Here is a 24,309-nt window from a genome sequence, read left to right on the forward strand (position 1 = left end):
ACTAAATTCGGTTGTTATATTTGTTTTTTGGCATAATAAGGGATAGAATGCAGATCAGAATACTATAAAAAAAAAGTTGATAAATATATCTAGTTCAAATAAAACTCAAAGGAAAGTCCATTGTTCCTGATAAAACCAACTCCACGACTATATCAACCAACAAAAGAAATGGAATGAAATGCCATTAACAAGTGAGAAGTTTAGTTAGCTATAAATAAATTAAAATCACAAAAAAAAACAGAACTCCAAGGAAATTCAAAATGATAAGTCCCTAATCAAATGGCAAAATCAAAAGCTCAAACACATCAATCGAATGGAAAACAATTGGCATATTCCTGACTTTGTACAGGTATTTTATATGTAGAAAATGATGGATTAACCGTGGTTTAAAGGGAAAATTCCTGCTTAAACTTTTACTTGAAACCACATTTAATCCATCTTTTTTACACAAGGAAAACCCTGTTCGGTATTTTTGTTATTTTACTTTTCCCCCATTTAGTACATACATTTCTCAGTTGTATGACATGTGTATTTTCTGAACAGTTTTTTTCTTTAAAATCTTTCCACCAGGAAAGTGGAAAGGGATTAATATAATTTTTAATAACTTGTTAAACAATCGACTATAAATAAATATGTTTAAACAAAATATTAACAGCATTGTTATTTGTATAATATAAATAAACTCATCATAGATACCAGGACTAAATTAAGTATATACGCCAGACGCGCATTTCGTCTACAAAAGACTCATCAGTGACGCTCTCAATCCAAAAAAGTTAAAAAGGCCAAATTAAGTACAAAGTTGAAGAGCATTGAGGACCAAAATTCCTTAAAGTTTTGCCAAATACAGCTAAGGCAATCAATGTCTGATGTAGAAAAGCCTTAGTATTTCAAAAAATTCAAAAATTCGTAAAATATCGATTTCAAGAAATATTTGGAACGACGAATGAATCTGGCTAGCACTCTTATACCGTTAGCTCCAGGACAAAAGTTTCTGAGAATCGATCACCGAGGGTCTTAATCAAACAAAGTCAAAACATCAAATGTCTACCTTGCTCTAGCGAAGAGGACCTCAGGATTTAAAGAATTCTTTGATTTTTAAACTGAACTTTGTATCCATCATTAATCATCAAAAATCTTTTCATTTAGGATGGTTTATATATTTTTGCTTACAGCTAATTTAACTTGTCCCGGATTATATAGATGTCAACAGTCAACGACATGTTTGTTATTTAATGAAATTTGTGACAATATTAAACAATGCCCTCAGGTGGATGATGAAGTCGGATGTGACGTCACTTGTCCTTCTGGTTGTTCGTGTGAAGGGTTTGTATTTATATGCCACCAAAAAGAAGTTGAAAATGTCTTCGGAGATCTGTCCAATGAAGCAAGAAAATTGGATTTAAGCAGCTCAGTATTTCCCAACAATAATTTGGTTCTACCTGCATATACGTACCTTGCTGAACTTAAACTGTTCAACTGCAGCATTGAAAATATTATGCCATACTCCTTTGAGAAATTGATGAACCTCCTTCATTTAGATTTGAGTAACAACAAATTCAAGGTTCTTCAAAGTTACTCGTTCTATGGTCTCACCAAACTAGTAACCTTAAACTTAAAAGGCAATCTGATGATGGGATTAATAAAACCAAATGCATTCATGTCATTACCTAATGTCAAAGATTTGGAACTGTCTGGAACTAGAATACAAACACTTTTCAATGGGACATTTAATGGTTTAGAAAACCTTGAAACGTTTAACATAACAGGGAATGGACTAACAACTGTAGAGGAAAATGTATTTGATGTACTTGTATCACTTCTTACAATTGATTTGACACAAAACGATGTGACAGAATTTTCTCCAGTTATATTTTCTCGCCTTTTTCATTTAACAAAAATACAGACTGATTCTTATATATTTTGTTGTTTCAAACCAGAATCTGTTTCCACAGAAAACTGTTTCCCAAAAATGGACGAGTTTTCATCGTGTAGCGATTTAATGAGAAATGATGTATTGCGTGTGTGCCTATGGATTATAGCTTTAAGCGCTTTAATGGGAAATATAGGAGTTATACTTTATCGTATAATCTACGAAAAAACATTGCTTTTTAAGGCAAATGGACTATTCATTATGAATCTGGGTGTTTCAGATATGTTGATGGGCGTGTACCTAGGGATAATTGCTGTTGCGGATATGTACTACTCGGGAAACTATATTTTACATGACAGAGAATGGCGAGATAGTCTTGTTTGTAAATTTGCAGGTATCCTTGCGGCCATATCATGTGAAGCATCCGTTAATTTCATTATGTTAACAACTCTAGACTGCTATTTAATGGTAAAGTTCCCATTCGGCAGAAGACGAATGACATACAAAACAGCAAAGATTCTGACATTTGTATGCTGGGTATTTGTAATCATTATAGCTGTGGTCCCGTTTTCTAACACGTCCTATTTTTCCACTATGTTTTATTCAAGAACAGCAGTTTGCTTGGCTTTACCATTTTCTCGACAGAAAGTCAGCGGATGGGAATATTCAACAGCTATTTTCGTGTTTTACAATAGCATAGCGTTTATTGTTATAGCTTGGTGCCAATTGTCAATTTATCAAGTAGCTAAAAGTAGCAATAGAATAATGGCGAAGAGGACAAAACAAGACCTTACTCTGGCTAGAAGATTATTTTTAGTTGTTTTAACTGACTTTCTTTGTTGGTTTCCTGTTGGAATTATGGGTAAGTGGTCCTTGGATATTGGTTGGTAGCGTATATAGATACAGGAAGATGTGGTATGAGTGCCAATGAGACAACTCTCCATCCAAGTCACAATTAATAAAAGTAAACCATTATAGGTCAATGTACGGCCTTCAACACGGAGCTTTGGCTCACATCGAACAGTAAGCTATAAACCGCTTCAAAACTTACAAGTGTAAAAACCATTCAAACGGGAAAACCAACGGTCTAATATATATAAAAACGAAAAACGAGAAACACTTATGAACCTAATAAACAGACGACAACCGCTGAACATCGGATTCCTGTATTAGGACAGGTTCAAACAATTGCAGCGTAATTAAACGTTTAAATGGTACCAAACCGTCTCCCTTTTCTGAAACAATAGTATTACATCACAAGATAGAAAGACACACTATAAAATATTGGAATGCCTTAACGTAATATCACAAATTTACACACAATGAACGAATAAATCTTATCTGTGATACAATGTAAATACTTAGTTAATAAAAATAAGGGATGATTAACGTGAAAGTATAAAACCGCTGTGAAATGTTAAACAATTTTAGAAAAAACAGCAACTATGAAAAAAATTACGTCATATTATACACAGGAAAATGAAATAAATTTTGTTGCTACTTATACTTCTTCTGCCAATAACATCTTCCGTTTAGGAATACCAAGAAATTTCTTGTATGTCAATAAATAAAGGCAACAGTAGTATACCGCTGTTCAAACTCATAAATCCATGGACAAAAAACAAAATCGGGGTAACAAACTAAAACTGAGGGAAACGCATAAATATAAGAGGAGAACAACGACACAACACTACAATGTAACACACACAGAAACGGACCAAGCATCAGACAAAATCCCACGAGAATAACAAATATAACATCAAAACCAAATACAAGAATTTGGGATAGACAAGAACCGTGACACGTCTTATCGCAATGTCAATTTACACTCAAAAATAAGAGAAAACAAACGACGCAACGTTAAATTGTAACACACACAGAAACGAACTATAATATAACAATGGCCATATTCCTGACTTGGTACAGGACATTTTTAAAGGAAAAAAATGGTGGGTTGAACCTGGTTTTGTGGCATGCCAAACCTCGCACTTTAATGGCAATGTTAAAAATAACATTGAAATGACAACATAATATTACAGGACTACAATACAAATAAATAGGAGAACGTATTAGACAAAGATACACAATGATTAATGAATAACAAAAAGCATCAGGTTTAAAATTCAATACACCAAAAACGTGCCTTGTCCACACAAGACTCACCAGTGACGCCCAGATATAAAAGATCGAAAGCGAAAAAAAAAGGAACAAAGTTGTACAGCACTAAAGATCAAAAGTTGAAAAAGGTTGTGTCAAATACAGCTATGTTTTTATGCTTGGGATAAGAACATCCTTATTATTTAGAACAATTAATGCTATTGCAAACAGTAAATTTTATCAAATGAATATAACAGATATACATAATGAAACTGAAGTATTAACTCATTACATAAAACAAACACGAATACATAATGCAAAAAGACCAACACAGAATAGACACTCCCGACTCAGTCCAGGCCTCAACGCAGTAAATTGTGAAAATGACGTCACATACGATGGTGAAAAGGCATTAAAAATTACGTCACATTTAAATATATGAAATTTCTGAAACAGCAGAAAAATGACGTCACATATGAAAAACTATATCTCAAAAGTAAGATAGAATTGGGATTGATTAAAGATTATAATAGAACTAAATACTGATATTGCATTTAAACACAATGCATATTGCAATACTTATTAATAGCAATTAACTATAATATATATATGTCCAGTTTGTTATGAATCCAACTTCAAACGTAAATTATCGTACAGATTACGTTGACCAAAATTAAATCTAATAAATGACGGCGGTGATTAATTTTTCTTTCCATAACACATAAATATAATAGAAAGACGTCAACACATTTGACAAAATCCGATGAGAATTACAAATATAACATTAAACATTTAAACTAAATACATGAATTTGGGATGGACAAGTACCGTAACACGTCTTATAGTAATGCGAATTCACACTCAGCAAAACAGTCACAATCGGGAATAATTCACGTTTGGTAATTAAAAGATTAGACGACATAATGACAAACCACAATCTACCATGTGGTAAAAATGTCCTTAGCTAGTTTGGTTAAAGACACATCGTATGGATCCACCAATTCGTGATGGTGTCCATAAAATTTACGGAGTGTCAATTTTAATCTGTCCTCCTCATAACTTTGTTGGAGAAGTTTCTGCGTAAGGAGCACACTCCTGTATATGAAGTCCGTATAGTGTGAACAAGCACGTGAATAACGTATCAATTGGGATATGTAAACACCATACGAAGGGGCAGATGGTATAATAAAAACTGATTTAAAACTTGGTACATGTAGGATGAATATCAACAATTATTCTATACAATTAATGCTCAATAAAACATATGTATGACTACAGACACGAAGTCAATTCAGGGACAAGCCCTTTATCCCCTTCAAGACAAAAATCCCAAGGTAATCTATCTCAAATACTTTTGTAAATAAACCAGTACAGTGGTTAGTTTCTTTTTATTTTTCATTATAAAAGTCCTTAAAAGGGGCTATTTAAGAGGCTGTCCAAGTAAATATCGGGCAAATCCTATGATATGGGTGGCACAACATAATTTTTTTCCCACTGAATTTTTGGTTGCAATGCAATGTTTATATCATACAAAGGATATATATGTCAAAGATATTTTTGAATCAACAGTGGATGGCTCAGAAAATGATTTTAAAGTTCACTAACAATGCAACAAAATTTTGTACAAAATGAAGAGTTATCTCCCCTTTTCAATGAATTTTCAGTGCTTTCTATGCATTTTTTTCTCTTTATGTGTTGCAGTAAATATAAAAACACAATTTAACTTTGAGAAGGGATGAATTTGTGATATGAAATAGATGAAAAAATTTTGAAAAAAAAATATGCCATGTGCCATCCACTGCCTGGTTTTTCCATGGACACCCTCTTAAATGCATTATTTAAACCAAAATCTGGAAATTATAATTCAAACTAATGAAATGTGAAATGAAATATGACTACATTTGGGTATTTGAGCGAATCAGAGTGCGTGGACAATGCAATCATATCCTGATAGTAGTACATTTAACTCCATACAGTAAAGTAAATTCGTTAAGTGACAATTCTCTTTTTTGCCATAAAATAGTTTGAGTGTTGATAAACAAATTTAGGAAATTTGTTTGAAGTACCCTCAGCGGTGCATGTGATTGAGAATATTTGTAATGGAGTGTTGAATGATAGAAATGATTGTTTTATTCTGAATTAATCTAGCTTGAGGAAAACAAGGCACATTTTCTTCCTAAAATTAAATAGAAAACTTGAATTCATATATCAATTCTGATTTTTAAGCAATCCTGCGGAAAATTATTATAATATTTTTTCATAGCCTTCTATGTTACGTGCAGGGGTTATGATGGGTTTTATCAGCACGAAAGTCACGACACGCTGTAAGTTTTAGGTTTGTTTAGTATCGGAAAATCACAATAACAAAATACTTAAAACTTGCAGATTGGACTATACTTACTTTTCGTCTCTGTCAATTAACCTATTGAAATATGTAAAGATAAAGATACCTTTTTATTTTAGGTATACTAGCAATGACTGGTCAAGTATTTCCATCAGAAATCTATTCTTGGGTAGCTGTATTCGTGATGCCGTTAAATGCGGCATTGAACCCTTTCCTTTACACGTTTTCAACATTGAAACAGGTACTTAACAATAACTACAACTTAAGTAAAATAAATAATTCATTTGCTTGGATCTGGTCCTATTAAATTCATATGTTGACATATTTTGGAAGTACCTGTAGAGCCGCGCACAACATTCAAGACTGCATATGATACGACTATTATAAGAAAGTATCTAGTCAAAATCTAACTAAAATAAAAAGATGCAGGCGTGGGCATGGCAGTCAGAATCCATGTTATTCAAAATGTAGTAAAACAGGAAGTCTGACATATCCAAAAAAAGCTTACATGTTAAAAGTCATCACTGTTAGATATAAAGATATTCTCTTTACTGTATAATTCAGTAGAAATGTGTGATATTAAGTTAATTCAAAATATTGAAAGTTTAAAGTATCCGCAAACAGAAAATAATTGTTTAACAGATCTATAAATTGCTAACACATACGTGACCACGGTCAAGCGGTAGATTAAAACTGATCAGTGTAATACTGGGATAATTTGTGACGATTATATCAAGTTTCAATTTTTTTTAACGCATTAAAGAAATAAAAGTATCGACAAACAGAAAGTAGGGCTAGCAGATTCGAAATGTGCAAATATGTTACAAAAGAAAATATTTACATAAATTAGGCTGTAAGTTTTCTCGTTTGAATTGTTTTACATTGTTATTTAGGAGCCTTTTATAGCTGACTATGCGGTATTGGCATTGCTAATTGTTGAAGGCCATACGGTGACCTATAATTGTTAATTTCTGCTTCATTTTGGTCTCTTGTGGATAGTTGTCTCATTGGCAATCATACCACATCTTCTTTTTTTATATGAGACACCTCTTTCAAAAAAATATCAAACATTCTGTTCAGCAGTATTTAAGAAGAGGAATGATTTTGTGTTGCATAACATGTTTTTGTACGGACAAATGATCAAAAAGGATGAATGAAATATAACCACAATCATAGATTGGGATAACAGATCGACAGTATACCATCTCATAGAAAAGTATCTCATTTTATGTATAACAAAACTTTAAGTTCAATACTCTGGCGTAATTGAAATGTGTGATAATGCATCATGCTAAGTAAGAGCATTAATGTATATAACCATATCGAATTACATTGGTTCACCAATCTAATTTAAACACTGCAAATTCCATTATACGAAAGTCAGTTTAAATATACAGGGGTAAACGTTATACAGATTTGAATTAGAAATGGATATAGATTATTCGTATTTACATGCTGATTTGATATTAACGAATCCAAGAGTAACGACTGTCTTTTTTGTAGAAACCTAGTATTTTAGGTAAGATGTTTGGCAAAATTTTCCAAGTGTCCAAAGTTCAAGACCGACTTAAAGGTAAGAATAAAAAGGTCACCACCGATACCAAGTGTATAATGAAAGATCTTAGACGCACGGTTCGTCACAAAAGAAATTTCAGTGGTGCACCTGCAAAATCGATAACGAGTTTGGTTTATTTAAAACAGACATGTTCCAAAATGATGACTTCTGTGCTGACATGAATTATCATTGATATGGTCATACTATAAATGAACTGCTAGAAAACGTTAGATTTTTTGAAATACTAAGGTTTTTCTACCTCAGGAATAGATTACCTTAGCTGTTTTTGGCAAAACTTTTAGGCATTTTGGCCCTCAATGCTCTTCAACTTCGTACTTTATTTTTTTTAAACTTTTTTTTTTATTCGAGCGTCACTGATGAGTCTTTTGTAGTCCAAACGCGCGTCTGGCGTAAATACAAAATTTAATCCTTGTATCTATGATGAGTTTATCTACTTACCGTGGGTAAAAAAGTAATTATTTCGAAGGATTTTATGACTATCAATGCTACTTCATGTCAGCACTGGAGTACTGTAATGCTGATAAATTGTTAGTTGATTCCTTCGTAGTAGGGAAAATGTCAACAAACATTTGTGTCAATCTAGTGGTTGTTTTAAGTTTTATGACAATAGTATAATATAAAAAATAAAAATAAAAATAAATTATTAACTAGGTTTTTACATTTCATTGTCTTAAATCCTTTGGTTCTTATATTTTGGAATGACACTAAGTCACGCTTTTCTGTGACTATTTATTCGTTGTTGCATATGAAGAATGAGTAAATAGATTGTCAGGGAAACATGGTTTATCTATTTATTTAAATCGGGTTTAACCTATCTTGTAGTAGATATAAGTACTCTGAGATCGTTATTTTGTTTATGTTGAGTGTTACTGCCTGTTGAAAGCAAGTCAACTGAGTAATAGCTAACAAATTGTGATATATAAATACTGTACGAATGAGCCCAATAGGGAATCAAAATTCGTCTCTTGGTCGTAAATTGTAGTATAGAGTTTCCCTTTAAAAACTATCATGTCTTACATAGATATATAAAAATATGTGGTATGATTGCCAATGAGACAACTCTCCATTCAAGTCACAATTTGTAAAAGTAAACCTAGAAAAGGTACGATCCGATCAACAGAGAGGTAGTGCGTACGAATCCCGCACTTGACAGGTGCTCTCGACTCAAATCTTAATTGGCTAGGATTGTCAGTTTTCTTACCGATGGTCGATGGTTCCCTAGTGCATTGAAGATTTTTCCTCAAATAAAAACTGACGAAATAGTATTGAAAGTTGCGTTAAACACAAATCAATCAATCAATTGTGCGCGTGTGTATTGTTCATGTCTCACAAAACTAAAATGTTACAAACTGCATATGTTGACTTATAAATCATGTATGTTTTCCAGATACATCAGATGAAATGTTTATGGCCTCTGCATTTATCAACAACTCACAGATGTTGAAGTTGAAACACATAACTCTGCGAGAACTATTTGCTTCGAGGAATCTTACCATTAAGGAGAGTATTCGTCTTGTGTCACAACTTACAGCCGCGGTAGCATATTTGCATCATCATTATTTAACAGTATGTCAACCACTTTCATTAGATACTTTAGCTGTCTTTATGGATAAAAAGGTAATTTTAAATGTCACCAGTTATGTTTTAATCTAGTTCCATTATTGTTTTGTACGCTTTTAGGTAGTATTGTTCTTAAGAAAATGTGTTTTACCCTTTGAATATGCAGTTATTAATTGGTCGATTATTCGTTCAAATTTGCTACGGGAAGGCTAATCTTAAAAGCTTTTTGTCTTTTGTAGACGAAACGCGCGTCTGATGAAAATACAAAATTTCAATCCTGGTATCTATGATGAGTTTATTTGAACATTTTCAAAAACGGTTTATCTTTAATAATATTTTAAAACAATGAAATTCAAAAGATTTTATTTCACACATCATCGCTTTGGCACATGAGTTGCACAGCTTGAATGAAATGAACGAATTCGATTCATTAAAATATATACCATCTGAAAAATGCACAGTTAAAATAAAATTATAAATAAATAAGGTGAATTGATCTTGACTATAGTAAATGTTTTTTTTTTATAATTTCCGAAATTCGAAAGAATACAGTTACGTATATTTTTGCGTTTTGTCTGGTTAATATACTTGAACAGAATTTTCTTGAACATAGGTCTTCGTGTACTCATTCATTCGCTCCAATTAAAACCATTTAGTATATACAATCACTTCAAAAAAAATCTCTTAAGGTTGAGAATGCTGACACATTCAAAAATTGATAAGCAGTTAAAAAGAAGAAAAAGAAAAGATGATGATGATGACGATTGTGTCAATTGTTTACATTATATAGAGCAGATGTTTTATTTACTTCTGCTCTTGTTTATCTTTAACGTGTACTTACAATGCAATATTTAGCATGCATTCAAATAATATGAATGATCTTGTTTAAAACATGTATATTTATAATTCAGACTATCATACGAATAAAGGTGATTTCTGAGATAAAAGATATAAGAAATGAACTAGATACTGCGCAGGATGTAGACAACATCGGACAGATCACTAAACTGGTAATTAGGAATACCAGAAAACTGCAAGAAGATGGCAACGTGTAATAGCAATTAATGAACAGATTACAAATTCTATATTAAAAGCTAGAGTTAACATGTATAGATTTGTTTACCTTTAATTTCTGTATATACTAATAAAAAACGTTGAAAACAATGAGTGTTCTATTGTATATGTTAACGAAGTCTCATAGTCTTTGAATTTGTTATCACTCACGCCAAACAAAAGGCTCATCATGCCTTTCATTTTGGTCGACTAAATATAAAAAAGAAGATGCAGTTTGAATTTTCAAATAATATTTATTTCATCGTTAATACATTTTTTTTATTTGAATTAAATTGATATCCGGTAATTCTATCTTTTACTTAATAAACTTTTCCAGCCGTAGACATTCAAATATTTAGATCTAGATTTCCTTTTTCTAAAATATCTAGTAAAAAAAACCGGTGCACTTGTACAGCACAATGTGTACCTCTTCTGGATTAAAAGTCATTTTCTTTTAAACCATGTATCCGAAAATTGTTGTCGAGGGAAATACCTTCATCTAGAATAGTGTTCGGGTTTTAAAGGTAGCATAACTGATTCTTACAGGTAAAAATCACTGAAATAAAAAAAGCTATTAATTACCCCCAATTGTTTCATCATGTAAACAAAATTACAACCAAAGAACAAATAACAATTAAGAAAACATTTTTTATCAAAGTCACCTTCCAATACAATAGTTTTGTCACTCATCAAAACGGTTTCTTGAGGAAAAAATAACTTTCAAATTGATTTTTAACAAAACCAATACTGATATCACTACCATTACTCTGATGTTTTTGAGCTGTCTCCTTTAGCACTAATTCAATAAGTTGATTATGCTCGTTGTAAGTCTTGTTTTTGTTGCTTACCTTTCTTTTTTTAAAAGATTTATCCTCGTACGTCTTTGGGTTATCAAAATTGACCTCTGAAGTTGCTCACTACAATTAAAGTGAAAAAAAAACCAACAATAAACTAATGCTAGATCATGCCGCAATACAAGGGCCACGAACAAACTAAACCTTATCATGTGTTCAAAGTGCGAATCTAAAACTTCCTCCATGAACTAGGGGTCGTTAATAGATTTTATAATTTTCAGGTTTCGGCGTTGATTTACAAGTTGTTGTTTTTTTATGTCCCATTGATGGGCATAATGTTTTCTGGTCTGTACGTCCGTTCATCTGTTTGTTCAATGTAGAATGTTCTTATCCCGGGCATAAAAACAATGCCGTATTTTGCGAAACCTTTTCAACTTTTGATCTTCAGTGCTGTACAACTTTGTACTTTTTTCACTTTCGATCTTTTATATCTGGGCGTCACTGGTGAGTCTTGTGTGGGCAAGGCGCGTTTTTGGCGTATTGAATTTTAAACCTGATGCTTTTTGTTATCTATTAATCATGTTTTTCTGTGTCTAATATGTTCTCCTATTTATTTGTATTGTAGTCCTGTAATATTATGTTGTCATTTCAATGTTATATTTAACTTTGCCATTAAAGTGCGAGGTTTGGCATGCCTTAAAACCAGGTTCAACCCACCACTTTTATTCCCCTTTAAAAGTGTCCTGTACCAAGTCAGGAAGATGGTCATTGTTATATATTGTTCGTTTCTCTTTGTGTTGCATTTTAACGTTGAGTCGTTTGTGTTTTCTCTTATTTTTGAGATATTGAGATAAGACGTGGCACGGTACTTGTCTATCCCAAATTCATGTATTTGGTTTTCATGTTACATTTGTTATTCTCGTGGTGTTTTGTCTGATGATTGGTCTGTTTCTGTGTGTGTTGCGTTTCGATGTTGTGTCGTTGTTCTCCTCTTATATTTAATGCGTTTCGCTCGGTTTTGGTTTGTTACCCCGATTTTGTTTTTTGTCCATGGATTTATGAGTTTTGAACAGCGGTATACTACTGTTGCCTTTATTTAATGTAGTTGAAGTCCAATCAACTTGAAACTTAGTACAAATGTTTCCTACGATATGATCTTTCTAATTTTAATGCCAAATTGGAGTTTTTACCCAATTTTCACGGTACACTGAACATAGAAAATGATAGTGCGGATGGGGCCATCCGTGTACAAGGGACATATTCTTGTTTGATCTGATATTATTGCAAAATAAAGGAAGATATGACCGCATTTTATATGTCAAACAAACAAATCGTGTGTCCGATTCGCACTTTGTTCGCAGTGATCGTTTGATGAAAGATTTGTTTTCGAAAGAAAATCGAGACAAAATTACTTTCCGTAACATTTAAAAATCACATGGGACTCAATACACAAATAAACGAAAAAAGAGCGACACGAACATGCAGAAAGAAAAAAAACACAGAAAAGTGGAACCGTTTGGGTAAACAATAACAGTCTCTTGAATAATTTAAACAAAAGAATGTTACTGATTGCATGTTGTTATCTCTTCATTAGTTCATATTTATTATATATTTGAAATAAAATCGACTGCGGTATACTCGAATCGAGGATATGGTTCAACAAGAACCTGTCTTCATATGCTTTTCTTTCTTTCTCATTGACCTAGTAAAAAATAAATTCGCACTTTGTTCGCAGTGATCGTTTGATGAAAGATTTGTTTTCGAAAGAAAATCGAGACAAAATTACTTTCCGTAACATTTAAAAATCACATGGGACTCAATACACAAATAAACGAAAAAAGAGCGACACGAACATGCAGAAAGAAAAAAACACAGAAAAGTGGAACCGTTTGGGTAAACAATAACAGTCTCTTGAATAATTTAAACAAAAGAATGTTACTGATTGCATGTTGTTATCTCTTCATTAGTTCATATTTATTATATATTTGAAATAAAATCGACTGCGGTATACTCGAATCGAGGATATGGTTCAACAAGAACCTGTCTTCATATGCTTTTCTTTCTTTCTCATTGACCTAGTAAAAAATAAATTCGCACTTTGTTCGCAGTGATCGTTTGATGAAAGATTTGTTTTCGAAAGAAAATCGAGACAAAATTACTTTCCGTAACATTTAAAAATCACATGGGACTCAATACACAAATAAACGAAAAAAGAGCGACACGAACATGCAGAAAGAAAAAAACACAGAAAAGTGGAACCGTTTGGGTAAACAATAACAGTCTCTTGAATAATTTAAACAAAAGAATGTTACTGATTGCATGTTGTTATCTCTTCATTAGTTCATATTTATTATATATTTGAAATAAAATCGACTGCGGTATACTCGAATCGAGGATATGGTTCAACAAGAACCTGTCTTCATATGCTTTTCTTTCTTTCTCATTGACCTAGTAAAAAATAAAACCCGAGAAGAAACAAGAAACTAATAGGAGACGACTAAGGTTTGAAATAAAATATATATAAAACTTGCCGTTATTAGCTGCTTTGACTATAATATCTTCTTTGTAATCCACACTGTAAGAATGTATCTAAATAGAGTCTGAATACATATTTGATTTTAAATTTAATACAAAGTTTGAAACAACATAATCACTAATAACGACATCTCTTTCTTAGTTTTTGCATTAAGAATATACTTTCACCACTTTTATCCATTTTGACGCATATTAAGGTATTCACAGAAACTATGAGAGCAAAACAGAATATAGGGAGTCCTTGCGCACGCAAAGTTCATGATACGCATACCCTGTGTCTTACTCTTCATGTAGCAATACATTGTGTTTACCTTCAGCTGAACTTTTTTTTTAAGTTGAACTACTGTTTCATGGCGCCAACATGTAAGATATATTTTAATGTAAAGAAAGAATATTCACAAAATCAACTTTCATACTTGATGAAAATAAGTCTTTGCTTGCGTTTACTTCTGTTTTACCTTTTTCGACTTGTGAAGCAATGTTTTAAGTAAGTTATAAGCCTTTAACATTCCAGACCTCCGACCTCTCCAATATTTTACAGAATGGACTGTTATCGGCTTATAATTATATTCCTTACATAAATGTTCTACAATGAAAAACATAGCTATAATACAATCCATACTAGCATTATCATAAGCACTATCTCTTTTTTATACTACAAATGACTTTTTGTGATCATTATAATTAAAATCTTATTTATTGACAGATAATTCATTTAATAAAATATACACGTATTCAAATTAACTTTCAGGGTACTTCAATCTGCCTGATACCTATATTTTGGCATTGGAATGGTTCTCTCTGAACATGTTTGTTGTTAGGAATGTACAAATAGCCTGCAAACTGCGTTTTTTGTTGTTGTTGGATGTGTTTGTTTTTCACTGTCCCAGGTTAGCGGAGGGTTGAGCGCGAATAAAAATTGTTATCCAGGCCACATGCTTAATGTCCCTGTTCCAAGTAATGAGCCAGTAATTCAGCGATTGTCGTTAGCAACCCTATTGAATTGTTTCATATTTTGCACTTCGGACCTTTGATTCATTGGTTATCATTCTTACGACATCTTGCTAATTTTATATTAACCGTTTCGAAAAGTGCTTTTCCTCAATTCACATTTTAGGTAGTTCAGGAGGTATTCCGCCATCTTGCCTTGTACTATCACAGTAAATAACCGGTCTAGTTCTTTTAAATCTGCAGATTTTAAATTTATTGATTATACTGTTTATTTTTATAAAGAAAAAAATGGTTATTAATTGCATTATCGAAAATGTTTTAAAAAATACCAAGTATTTGTGCTTTTAGAATAACATTTTCAAGTAAGAAATTTAAGGGGAAATAACTCTTTTAGTACCAAATTCATACAAGAAATATAGGGAAATTTTCATTTTTTACTTGTAGGAAGAATACAAGTTCGGTGACATCATTTTTTCTTTTATTTTCTTAAAAGATTTTATAAAACCTATCTTTATGCACAAAAATGTCTTTTTTCATTAACAATTTAAGAAAATTTTGGAAAATTGAACGACTCGTACCTAGAAAAATTGCGCGGTGACCTATACTTTTTATCCTTTAAAAAAAAAGCATTATAAAGTCCTAATTTTAGCAAAGTATAAGAAAATACTTTATTTTTTTTCTATACCCCTGAACTACCTTAATGGAAAAGGTGTTGAAAGACGGTGATCTAAATTAAAGTAGATGCAATTTTACTATTTGTCTTTTAAGAAATCCAATCATCATTTAGATTCATACTTTATGTAGAAAAGTTTGATAAATGGGAAACCTTTCATTACTAGTCTTTATTTTCTTGACACGAAAGTTTTTTGGGATATAATTGATTAGGCATAAAGAAACACCAATCAATCAATATGAATAGCAGCATCAACGCTGTTTCAAATAAATTAATTCATACAACATGCGCCTACAGTTCTAGTGGTAGTGTTTGTCTCATTTGTTAACAATAATTCTTTTTTAAGGATTTTACCGAGTAACGTATCTGTTAACAGAAAGTAAATTGTTTCCAACTACAGCAGAATATATTGATAATATATATTCTCTATTGTTTCCATCAAATTATCCACAGGGGATAAATCAACATACAACAGTGCATAGCTCTCCATAAATGTACTTGAAGTTGACCATTATATATGCATCATTTGTCGAAACTGAAACTGAAGAACAATTGCAACAAATGAGAATCATTTATGAGCTTTGTCGGTATGAAACATGTCAATTGTGACACCATCTCACTTTTGCAAATAACTTGATAATTTTTACACTCCATAAAATATAGTTGTAACAGGATATCTGTGTAAAAGTTCTTGTAACTAAAACCTGCACGACCTTTATTTATTATACTGTTTTTTCTAAACAGAGTGGACATTCATTTACGCATCCAAGTACTTGTAAAGACACATTATCTGTACACATTGGAACAGGGAAAGGTATTATACAAATTACCAGACATAACCAGGAGAGATACAGATATGCGTCGTTCATGGCAACTGGGGATAACATTAAAATACATTTCAAATCATGTTTTACATACATTATAATAAAAAACGCAATGTACCAACTTCAAATTGAAACTTTCGTAATATGTTATGTGTAACTAATTGTTGTTTTATCTTCTTACGATATGTATTGAGATTTCAATTCACACACTGATGAAAACCAGCCCTTTTCAAAATCGATAAAAATATTTACAGTGTAAAAAATCCCAATGAAATCACCCTCTGATCCCACCAAAAACAAACATATAAATGGGAAGTTGTACTATCTAATCTTCCATAAATAATAAGGTCTTTCACATCAACCTGCAATTATTATCTTATTTTCTATATCCGTTAATCATGGATCAGTATCAGTAACAATATTATTAACCTGATAAATTCACGTTAAAATAACTATCTTTTTGATGCACTTGTTGCTGATTTTATTATGTTTTCATATCCTCTATTTAAATTCATAGTTTTGTGAATATTTTAAGAATTACTAAGCATTGATATGACGCAGACGCTATTAGTTACAAAAACAAATTCTTGTCCTTTACGAGAGGTCAAAGATATCAAATGGGTATTCAATCTCGAAATAAAAATCGAAAATGTTCAAGTTTTACGAAGGCCAAGCTTTAAATACAATACGATTATCTCCATTCTAATGCAAAACAAATACCATTTAATAAAAAGATGAAAAAGTCCGCGAAACTGTCGCATTGTCTTTAGCAACTAAATAATGTGACGTCATATGTATACTCACGATGTCAAACATAAACACTGGACATATGTATACCTTTCGTACGCTGTAGAATGGTTTCAACGTTGACAAAGAGATGAATTTTAGTCTCAAAATGTGATTTTCATGTTTATTTTGTAAGAAATAACTTATTAGAAAAAATCGATTTCAAAATGGTTGCATTCTCACGGACTGGCATTTGACGGTCGCAAATGCAATTTTACTGGCGACGCGTAGCGGAGACAGTAAAACGGAGATTTGCGACCGTCAAATCAAAATTGACGGTGGCAACTCTTCAACTACAATACTGTTATTCCGATTCTAATTCATTTGAAAAAGAAAAAATACGATAAAACTTGAAAAAATGTCTAAATTTTACAAATAGAAAAAAATCCGCAAAGCTTCATGAATGATTTTCGCACAAAGACGTCATGGCTAAACGTGACGTCATACAAATGAAAACTTACAAACTGGAGGTAATTACGTTACCTGTACGCTTCAAATTCGGATAAAATTACATTAAAACGGCGAATTCGAGGTAGTTGTTGTTTTACTTTCGATTATATAGTAGTAATCGAACATTTGTTGATTCAATCAATTCAAAATGGCGGGTCCCTCCTTAGTTACGCCTGGTCAACTGTGGATTTGACGGCAACTTTTAGCCAATGAAAAAAATTGTTACATACAAATTGCATTAGAATATTTGTTAACGTCCAATGAAAATTATCGTTATAAACGAATTGCATTGGAATCAATATGTCAGTATGTGTGTTTTCATTTATGTTTTGCAATGCCATTTTACGATTTTTTTAGATTTCTTATCTAGATTTCACGATAATAAGTTGAACAAACAATTCTTTATATGTTTCTACTTTTACAGACAAAATACATTGCGTTTTTTTACAGTGTATGTCCGACCAAATAATTCCGCCATAACTATTGGTATTTTATGACAGGGGCTTACATCAACCAATGATATTACCAAGGATGCGTAAAGATTTAAGATCTTTGGAGGAAATATTGGTGTCATACAGTACTATTTAATTTTAAAAACTCTCTTTTAGATAAAGTTATAAGTTTACTCTTATTCAGATCCATCGTCAGAGTCTGCCGAATCCAAAACGATATTTAATATAATATTTACAGAAACTTATAGCTTGTAACTCAAACATAACTATGAACATAATCATACAATATAATTTTCAAAATCTGTTAAATCATTGATGATACTAATGTCCCTCTTCTTGCAGTTTTCTGGTATTCCTTAGTACCAATTTAGTTAGCTGTCCAATGTTGTGAACATCCTCAAAAGTATCCAGCTCATTTCTGATGTCTTTTATTTCAGAAATCACCTTTATTCGTTCAATGGTCTGAATTATAAATATGATAAACATGAAGTACAGACAATTCTGCACATTTTTTTTTAAAACAGTAACAAAATGTTATAATGGCTTTCTTTTGCCATCAACCTCACCATCAATTTTGCAATCGTTCTTACCCTTAAGATGTTAACGTTAAATCTTTTTCAGTTTGTGTGACATAAGCAACTATTCTAGAATGAATAAGAAGGTACAACAGAATATTTTGCTTTTATTGTTGTTGTTATTATTCAAAACGAAAACAAATACTTTTATTTAAACATTTCTGGTATATAAATACCTTAGTAGCCAAAGGTACATACTGAATGACCCTTTTATTTCAAACAGCTTCACTTGACCAGAACAAAAATCAAACGAGTTAATACTTCCATAGTTTTACATAGATTTTACATACATGTAATTAAATAACAAGATAAATTGTTTTTGATGTATCATCGTAAAACTTTTAGTCATTAATATATATCCAGTTCAATGACTACCATGTGATTGATTAAAAAAGGGGCGAAAAATACCTGAGGGGCTTTTCAAACTCATGGATCGAAAATAAACTGACAACGCCATGGCTGAAAAAAGAAAAAGACAATCAGAAACTCGATAAAGAGAACTAAAGACCAAGTAACACGAACACCACCAAAAAATTGGAGTTATATCAGGTGCTTCGGAAGAGTAAACATAATCCTGTTGCACCCGTCGTGTTGCTCATGTTATTACAAACCCGGTAAATAGTATATTTCGGTATTTCACATTCGTGGAAAGGGCACGGAATTGTATTTATTAGAATTGTGGTAATAATCTGTACTTGAAATTATTCCACAAATGTGATTGACACAAAATAGGTATTACATGCCATGTATCGATTTTAAAAAAAATGTTTCGAAAGAAAAGGTTATCACGAAAATACAGGGTCATAATGACGAAGCTAGATTTCAAACAAAAAACGGTATAATAAATCAGCCTTTTATGATAAAAAAATTCCTTAAATTTAACGACTGCCCCTTTTTTTGGCCCATGAAAATTGTTGACTTCCATAAAACATGAAATCATCCCAAGTGTTTGATCGGGTTTTGTGTTGCAAGGTTTTTGGTTTTTATGTTCCATTATTTTGTACTGTTGTTTGTCTGTTTGTCTTTTCCTTTGTTTTAGCAATGGCGATGTTAGTTTATTTTTTACTTATGGGTTTCAATATCCAAGTTGTTTATCTTTGAAAACCCATGTCGAATTCATTAAAATAATTCGACGTTCTATTAACCTTATCATATCTTATTTGTAGTTCGTTTTATATCGCTTGCCGTATCGCCGTTTTAAAAGTATGTTTTTAAAAGTAGCAGAGGGTGTGGAATACTGCAATTTCAAGGCTGTGAATCAGTACGCAGTAGATCGAAACTCAATGAAAGTTTGATAGTTTTTCATAATCATTTAAAATAACACACAATTTTGTTATCTAGCCCAATTTCATCACCAGGAAAGACTTTCCGTAATATGCATTCATATTGACTCATGAATATAAGACTATAAAGAAGACATTAACCCCGCCGCATTTTTGCGCCTGTCCCAAGTCAGGAGCCTCTGGCCTTTGTTAGTCTTGTATTATTTTAATTTAAGTTTCTTGTGTACAATTTGGAAATTAGTATGGCGTTAATTATCACTGAACTAGTATATATTTGTTTAGGGGCCAGTTGAAGGACGCCTCCGGGTGCGGGAATTTCTCGCTACATTGAAGACCTGTTGGTGACCTTCTGCTGTTGTTTTTTTCTATGGTCGGGTTGTTGTCTCTTTGGCACATTCCCCATTTCCATTCTCAATTTTATTAACAATCGTCATGTATAACATTCTAAATTACCTTTTTATCCATGAAGATAACTATAGTATCCAAGGAAACTGGTTGACAAAGTGTTAAATAACGACGATGTAAGTATGCTATTCCAGCGGTAAGTTGCGAGACCAGACGGATACTCTCCTTAATGGTAAGTTTCCTCGTAGCAAACAGTTCTCTCAGCTTTATGTGCTTCATCTCAAGCATCTTTCCGTCGTTCATAAATACAGAAGCCATGGACATTTCACCAGTCGCAGCTGAAATAGTATATCATGCAAGTTGACATAAACAACTGCGTATGTTTTCATTTGAAAATTAAAATTATAAGGCATACTCAAGACAGGTACAACAAACCCTCCATTTTTCTATCTTTTAAAACTTACTACATAAATGTAGAAGAGCACTTGAAATACTACAGTGCTAACATAAAATATTATTGATGATTAAAAATTCCTTCAATAAGAATGTTATACTCCTGGCAAGGAAATATTTTTGGTTAAAATTTACGTCAGTTCGTTATAGATTTGACTGCCAATTGCTATGATTCGGGTGCAACTGGAGATCTTTGGATACACCAAACGAGTGTTTGACATTAATTTTATGTTTTTACCTTTACTTCGATCTTTAACTCTTGACTTAACAAATAGTTTGTCAGACATTTTTACCAGGAAATCGGGTTTCTACAAAAAAAATATGAAACATAATAATAATAAATACTTTGTACATTCAAGTCTTGTGATCTAAGCTCTTTTTAAGGGTTAACAGTCTACTTTCATCACAGATATTCAAGGACGAAATTTTGAATGCCCAAGCTGTCTGGGAACAAAACAGTAGAAGAGCTATAAGATATTCAAGGACATATACTATATGCAGATAACTAATGTGAATTTTAATTTGAAGAACACTTTATTACATTTAAAAAAAATAAAGTATTAATATTTTTACAAGCATAGATTATAATCGCTTGATTTTTAATGTTATTCAATTGGCATTTTAAGGGTAGGTAACTATATAATAGTGCATTTTCTGAAGAAATCAACATGGAATTTTGCTATTTAAAATTTCAGCCAGAAAAAACGGACGGTGACCTTATCTTTTCTTTTGATATTCTCAAAGCATTTTCTATCAGCTATCTTCTAGTATTTTATTTTACAATTCTATTATTCAGATTATCTTCTTATCACATGATAAGCCCAGGTGAGCTAACAAAATACAATAATTTGATATTTCTTCCTGCAGTCATACAAATTATTATTCAATGGACACAAACTATCACGATTCCTACAGTGTATGTAACAATGCTGCAATAGCAGACAAGCTACGTTGATTAAATAAAATTATTTAATATAAGGTGACACGACGAATATATTTTTAAACATATCAATTAAATCATTAAACAATGTCATGGTGAAGAGGTATGGAATATAATCCGTGTACGATGATACAGGCAACAACTTATATTTGAAATGTTACACTAATTAAGATAGAAATATCAAACAGGACATTGCATCATTCGACTGATAATCAAAGTTGTTTTGTTGGGGAAAATATAATAAAAATACAGAAACCCAAAGAAAATTCAAAGGGGAAAGTCACTTACAAAATGGCAAAATAAAAAACAACTGTTAAATTCCTGACTTGGAACAGGCATTTTCATATGTACACAATAGGGGATTTAACTTGTAAATAAACTATAAACAAAACAGATAAAAGTTAGATAAAAAAAACATTGATAAAGTATTCCCTCCGTTTAAATTGTATTCCTTTCTGTGACGACTGAACTGACTTAAGCTAACTATATAATTATATGTTTAAAAAAAAGCCATGATCAATTACCTTACTAAATTTTACTTTGTGAAAATTTGATTATTGCTCAGCATACGTGACCTATAGTTGTTAATGTCTCTCATTTTGGTCTTTTGTGGATAGTTGTCTCATTGGCAATCATACCACATCTTCTTTTTTTATATGTACCTGCTTTATTGTTGAATATGTGTACAGTAATGGGTTCAATGCTGCATTTATTGGCATTACAAATACAGCTACCCAAGAATAAACTTCTGACGGAAATACCTGACCAGTCATAGCTAGAACACCTGAAAAAGAAAAACCTTTCTTTTAACATTGATAGATACCTGACTGTAAGTTACATTTAAAAGATAATAGGAAAAATTCCTTCAAAAGGGACCTGACATTTATCCTAAGATCGTGCATTTTTACCATGATATTTCGAACAATATATATAGTTGAATTTATTCACACTGGCGAAGGCTATTTGTTAAAACGAAATACTTGTGAACACTATTTTATATCATTATCTTCGTATATTACCATCTTATATTAGTACCGTAATGCAAATTTTTGGACTTATATAAGGGAGTTTGAACATTACATCATAGATTAACGACAGGCATGCTATAAATCATATCAGTACCGATTCAATGACTACTGAGCTAATGAATGTCCATAATGGTATTAATTACACATTTATTTTAATTATACAATGCTTAGCTTGGTTTATGGATAACTTACCCATTATTCCAACAGGAAACCAACAAAGAAAGTCAGTTAAAACAATTAAGAATAATCTCCTTGCCATTTTTAAGTCCTGTTTTGTCCTCTTCGCCATAATTCTATTTCTACTTTTTGCTGCATTGAAAATCGAAAACTGACACCCAGCTATAACGGTAAACGCAATACAATTGTAAAACACGAATATAACTGTTGAATATTCCCATCCGCTGACTCTTTGTCTAGAAAAGGGTAAAGCCAAACAAACTGCTGTTTTTGAATAAAACGTAGTGGAAAAATAGGACGTATTAGGGATTGGAACCACAGCTATGATTATTATAAATATCCAGCTAGCCAAGGTAGAAATTTTCGCTGCTTTGTATGTTATCCTTCTTTCACCAAATGGGAATATGACCATTAAATAACAATCAAGAGTCGTTAACATAATGAAATTAACAGATGCCTCACATGAAATAGCCGCAACGATACCTGCAAATTTACAAACAGGACTATCTCGCCATTCTCTGTCATGTAAAATATAGTTTCCCGAGTAGTACATATCTGCAACAGCAATTATTCCGAGATACACACCCATCAACAAGTCTGAAACACCAAGATTCATAATAAATAACCAGTTTGCCATATAAAGCGGCTTATTTTTGTTAGTGATACGATAATATATAACTCCAAAATTTCCAATCAAGGCATTTAAAGCAATAACCCATAGGCACACTCGTAATACATCATTTCTCATCAAATTGCTACACGATGAGAATTCGTCCATTTTGGGGTAACAATTCTCTGCGGAAACAGATTCTGGTTTTAAACAACAAAATATATAGGAATCAGTTTTCATTTTTGTTAAATGTGAAAGACTGGAAAATATACCATGAGAAAATTTTGTCAAATCGTTTTGTGTCATATCAATTGTCAGAAGTGATACAAGTTCATCAAATACATTTTCATCTAGAGTTGTTAGTCCATTTCCTGTTATGTTCAACGTTTCCAGGTTTCCTAAACCATTAAATGTCCCAATGAAAAGTGTTTTCATTCTAGTTCCAGACAGTTCCAAATCCTTGACATTAGGTAATGACATGAATGCATTTGGTTCGATTAACCCAAGCATCAGATTGTCTTTTACGTTTAAGGTTACTAGTTTGGTGAGACCATAGAACGTGTAACTTTGCAGAACCTTTAATTTGTTTTTGCTCAAATCTAAATGAAGGAGGTTCATTAATTGCTCAAATGAGTATGGCAAGATAGTTTCAATGCTGCAGTTGAACAGTTTGAAATCAGCCAGGTATGTATATGCAGGAACAATAAAATTGTTATTCGGAAATACTGAGCTGCTGAAATCTATTTTTCTTGCTTCAACGGACAAATCTCTAAAAATTGTCTCTATCTCTATTTGATGGCATATAAATACAAAACCTTGACATGAACATCCAATAGGACACGTAACATCACAACCAACTTCATCATCCCCATATGGACATTGTCTTAAGTTATCACAAAACTCATCAAGTAACAAACACGTGGTTGACTG

General features: G+C 32.0%; 2 protein-coding genes and 1 long non-coding RNA gene across 3 annotated transcripts in view; 1 reads left to right on the forward strand and 2 right to left on the reverse strand.

Moving 5' to 3' along the window:
- LOC143046110 (uncharacterized) overlaps positions 1-10,608 on the forward strand; it is a 33,841-nt gene extending 23,233 nt beyond the window's left edge. Inside the window, exons 11-15 of the mRNA XM_076219110.1 lie at positions 1,176-2,735; positions 6,434-6,555; positions 7,818-7,887; positions 9,278-9,507; positions 10,362-10,608. Of these exons, the coding sequence (XP_076075225.1) occupies positions 1,176-2,735; positions 6,434-6,555; positions 7,818-7,887; positions 9,278-9,507; positions 10,362-10,505 (2,126 nt within the window). The 3' untranslated portion in view covers positions 10,506-10,608. The remainder of the gene's footprint in view (positions 1-1,175; positions 2,736-6,433; positions 6,556-7,817; positions 7,888-9,277; positions 9,508-10,361) is intronic.
- A 7,546-nt stretch (positions 10,609-18,154) lies between these two features.
- Positions 18,155-20,934, reverse strand: LOC143047069 (uncharacterized). Its single transcript, XR_012969392.1, has 3 exons — positions 20,863-20,934; positions 20,280-20,509; positions 18,155-18,430 (listed from the first exon to the last, which is right to left on the reverse strand). It is a non-coding gene; the product is annotated as an uncharacterized LOC143047069 (long non-coding RNA).
- Positions 20,935-21,416: 482 nt separating this feature from the next.
- Positions 21,417-23,547, reverse strand: LOC143046841 (G-protein coupled receptor GRL101-like). Its single transcript, XM_076219903.1, has 3 exons — positions 22,785-23,547; positions 22,227-22,348; positions 21,417-21,485 (listed from the first exon to the last, which is right to left on the reverse strand). The coding sequence occupies exons 1-3, from the start codon at positions 23,545-23,547 to the stop codon at positions 21,417-21,419; spliced, it is 954 nt and encodes a 317-aa protein (XP_076076018.1).
- Positions 23,548-24,309: the final 762 nt, after the last annotated feature.

The sequence above is a fragment of the Mytilus galloprovincialis genome, chromosome 9 (assembly GCF_965363235.1).
Source record: "Mytilus galloprovincialis chromosome 9, xbMytGall1.hap1.1, whole genome shotgun sequence".
Taxonomy (NCBI): Eukaryota; Metazoa; Mollusca; class Bivalvia; order Mytilida; family Mytilidae; genus Mytilus; species Mytilus galloprovincialis.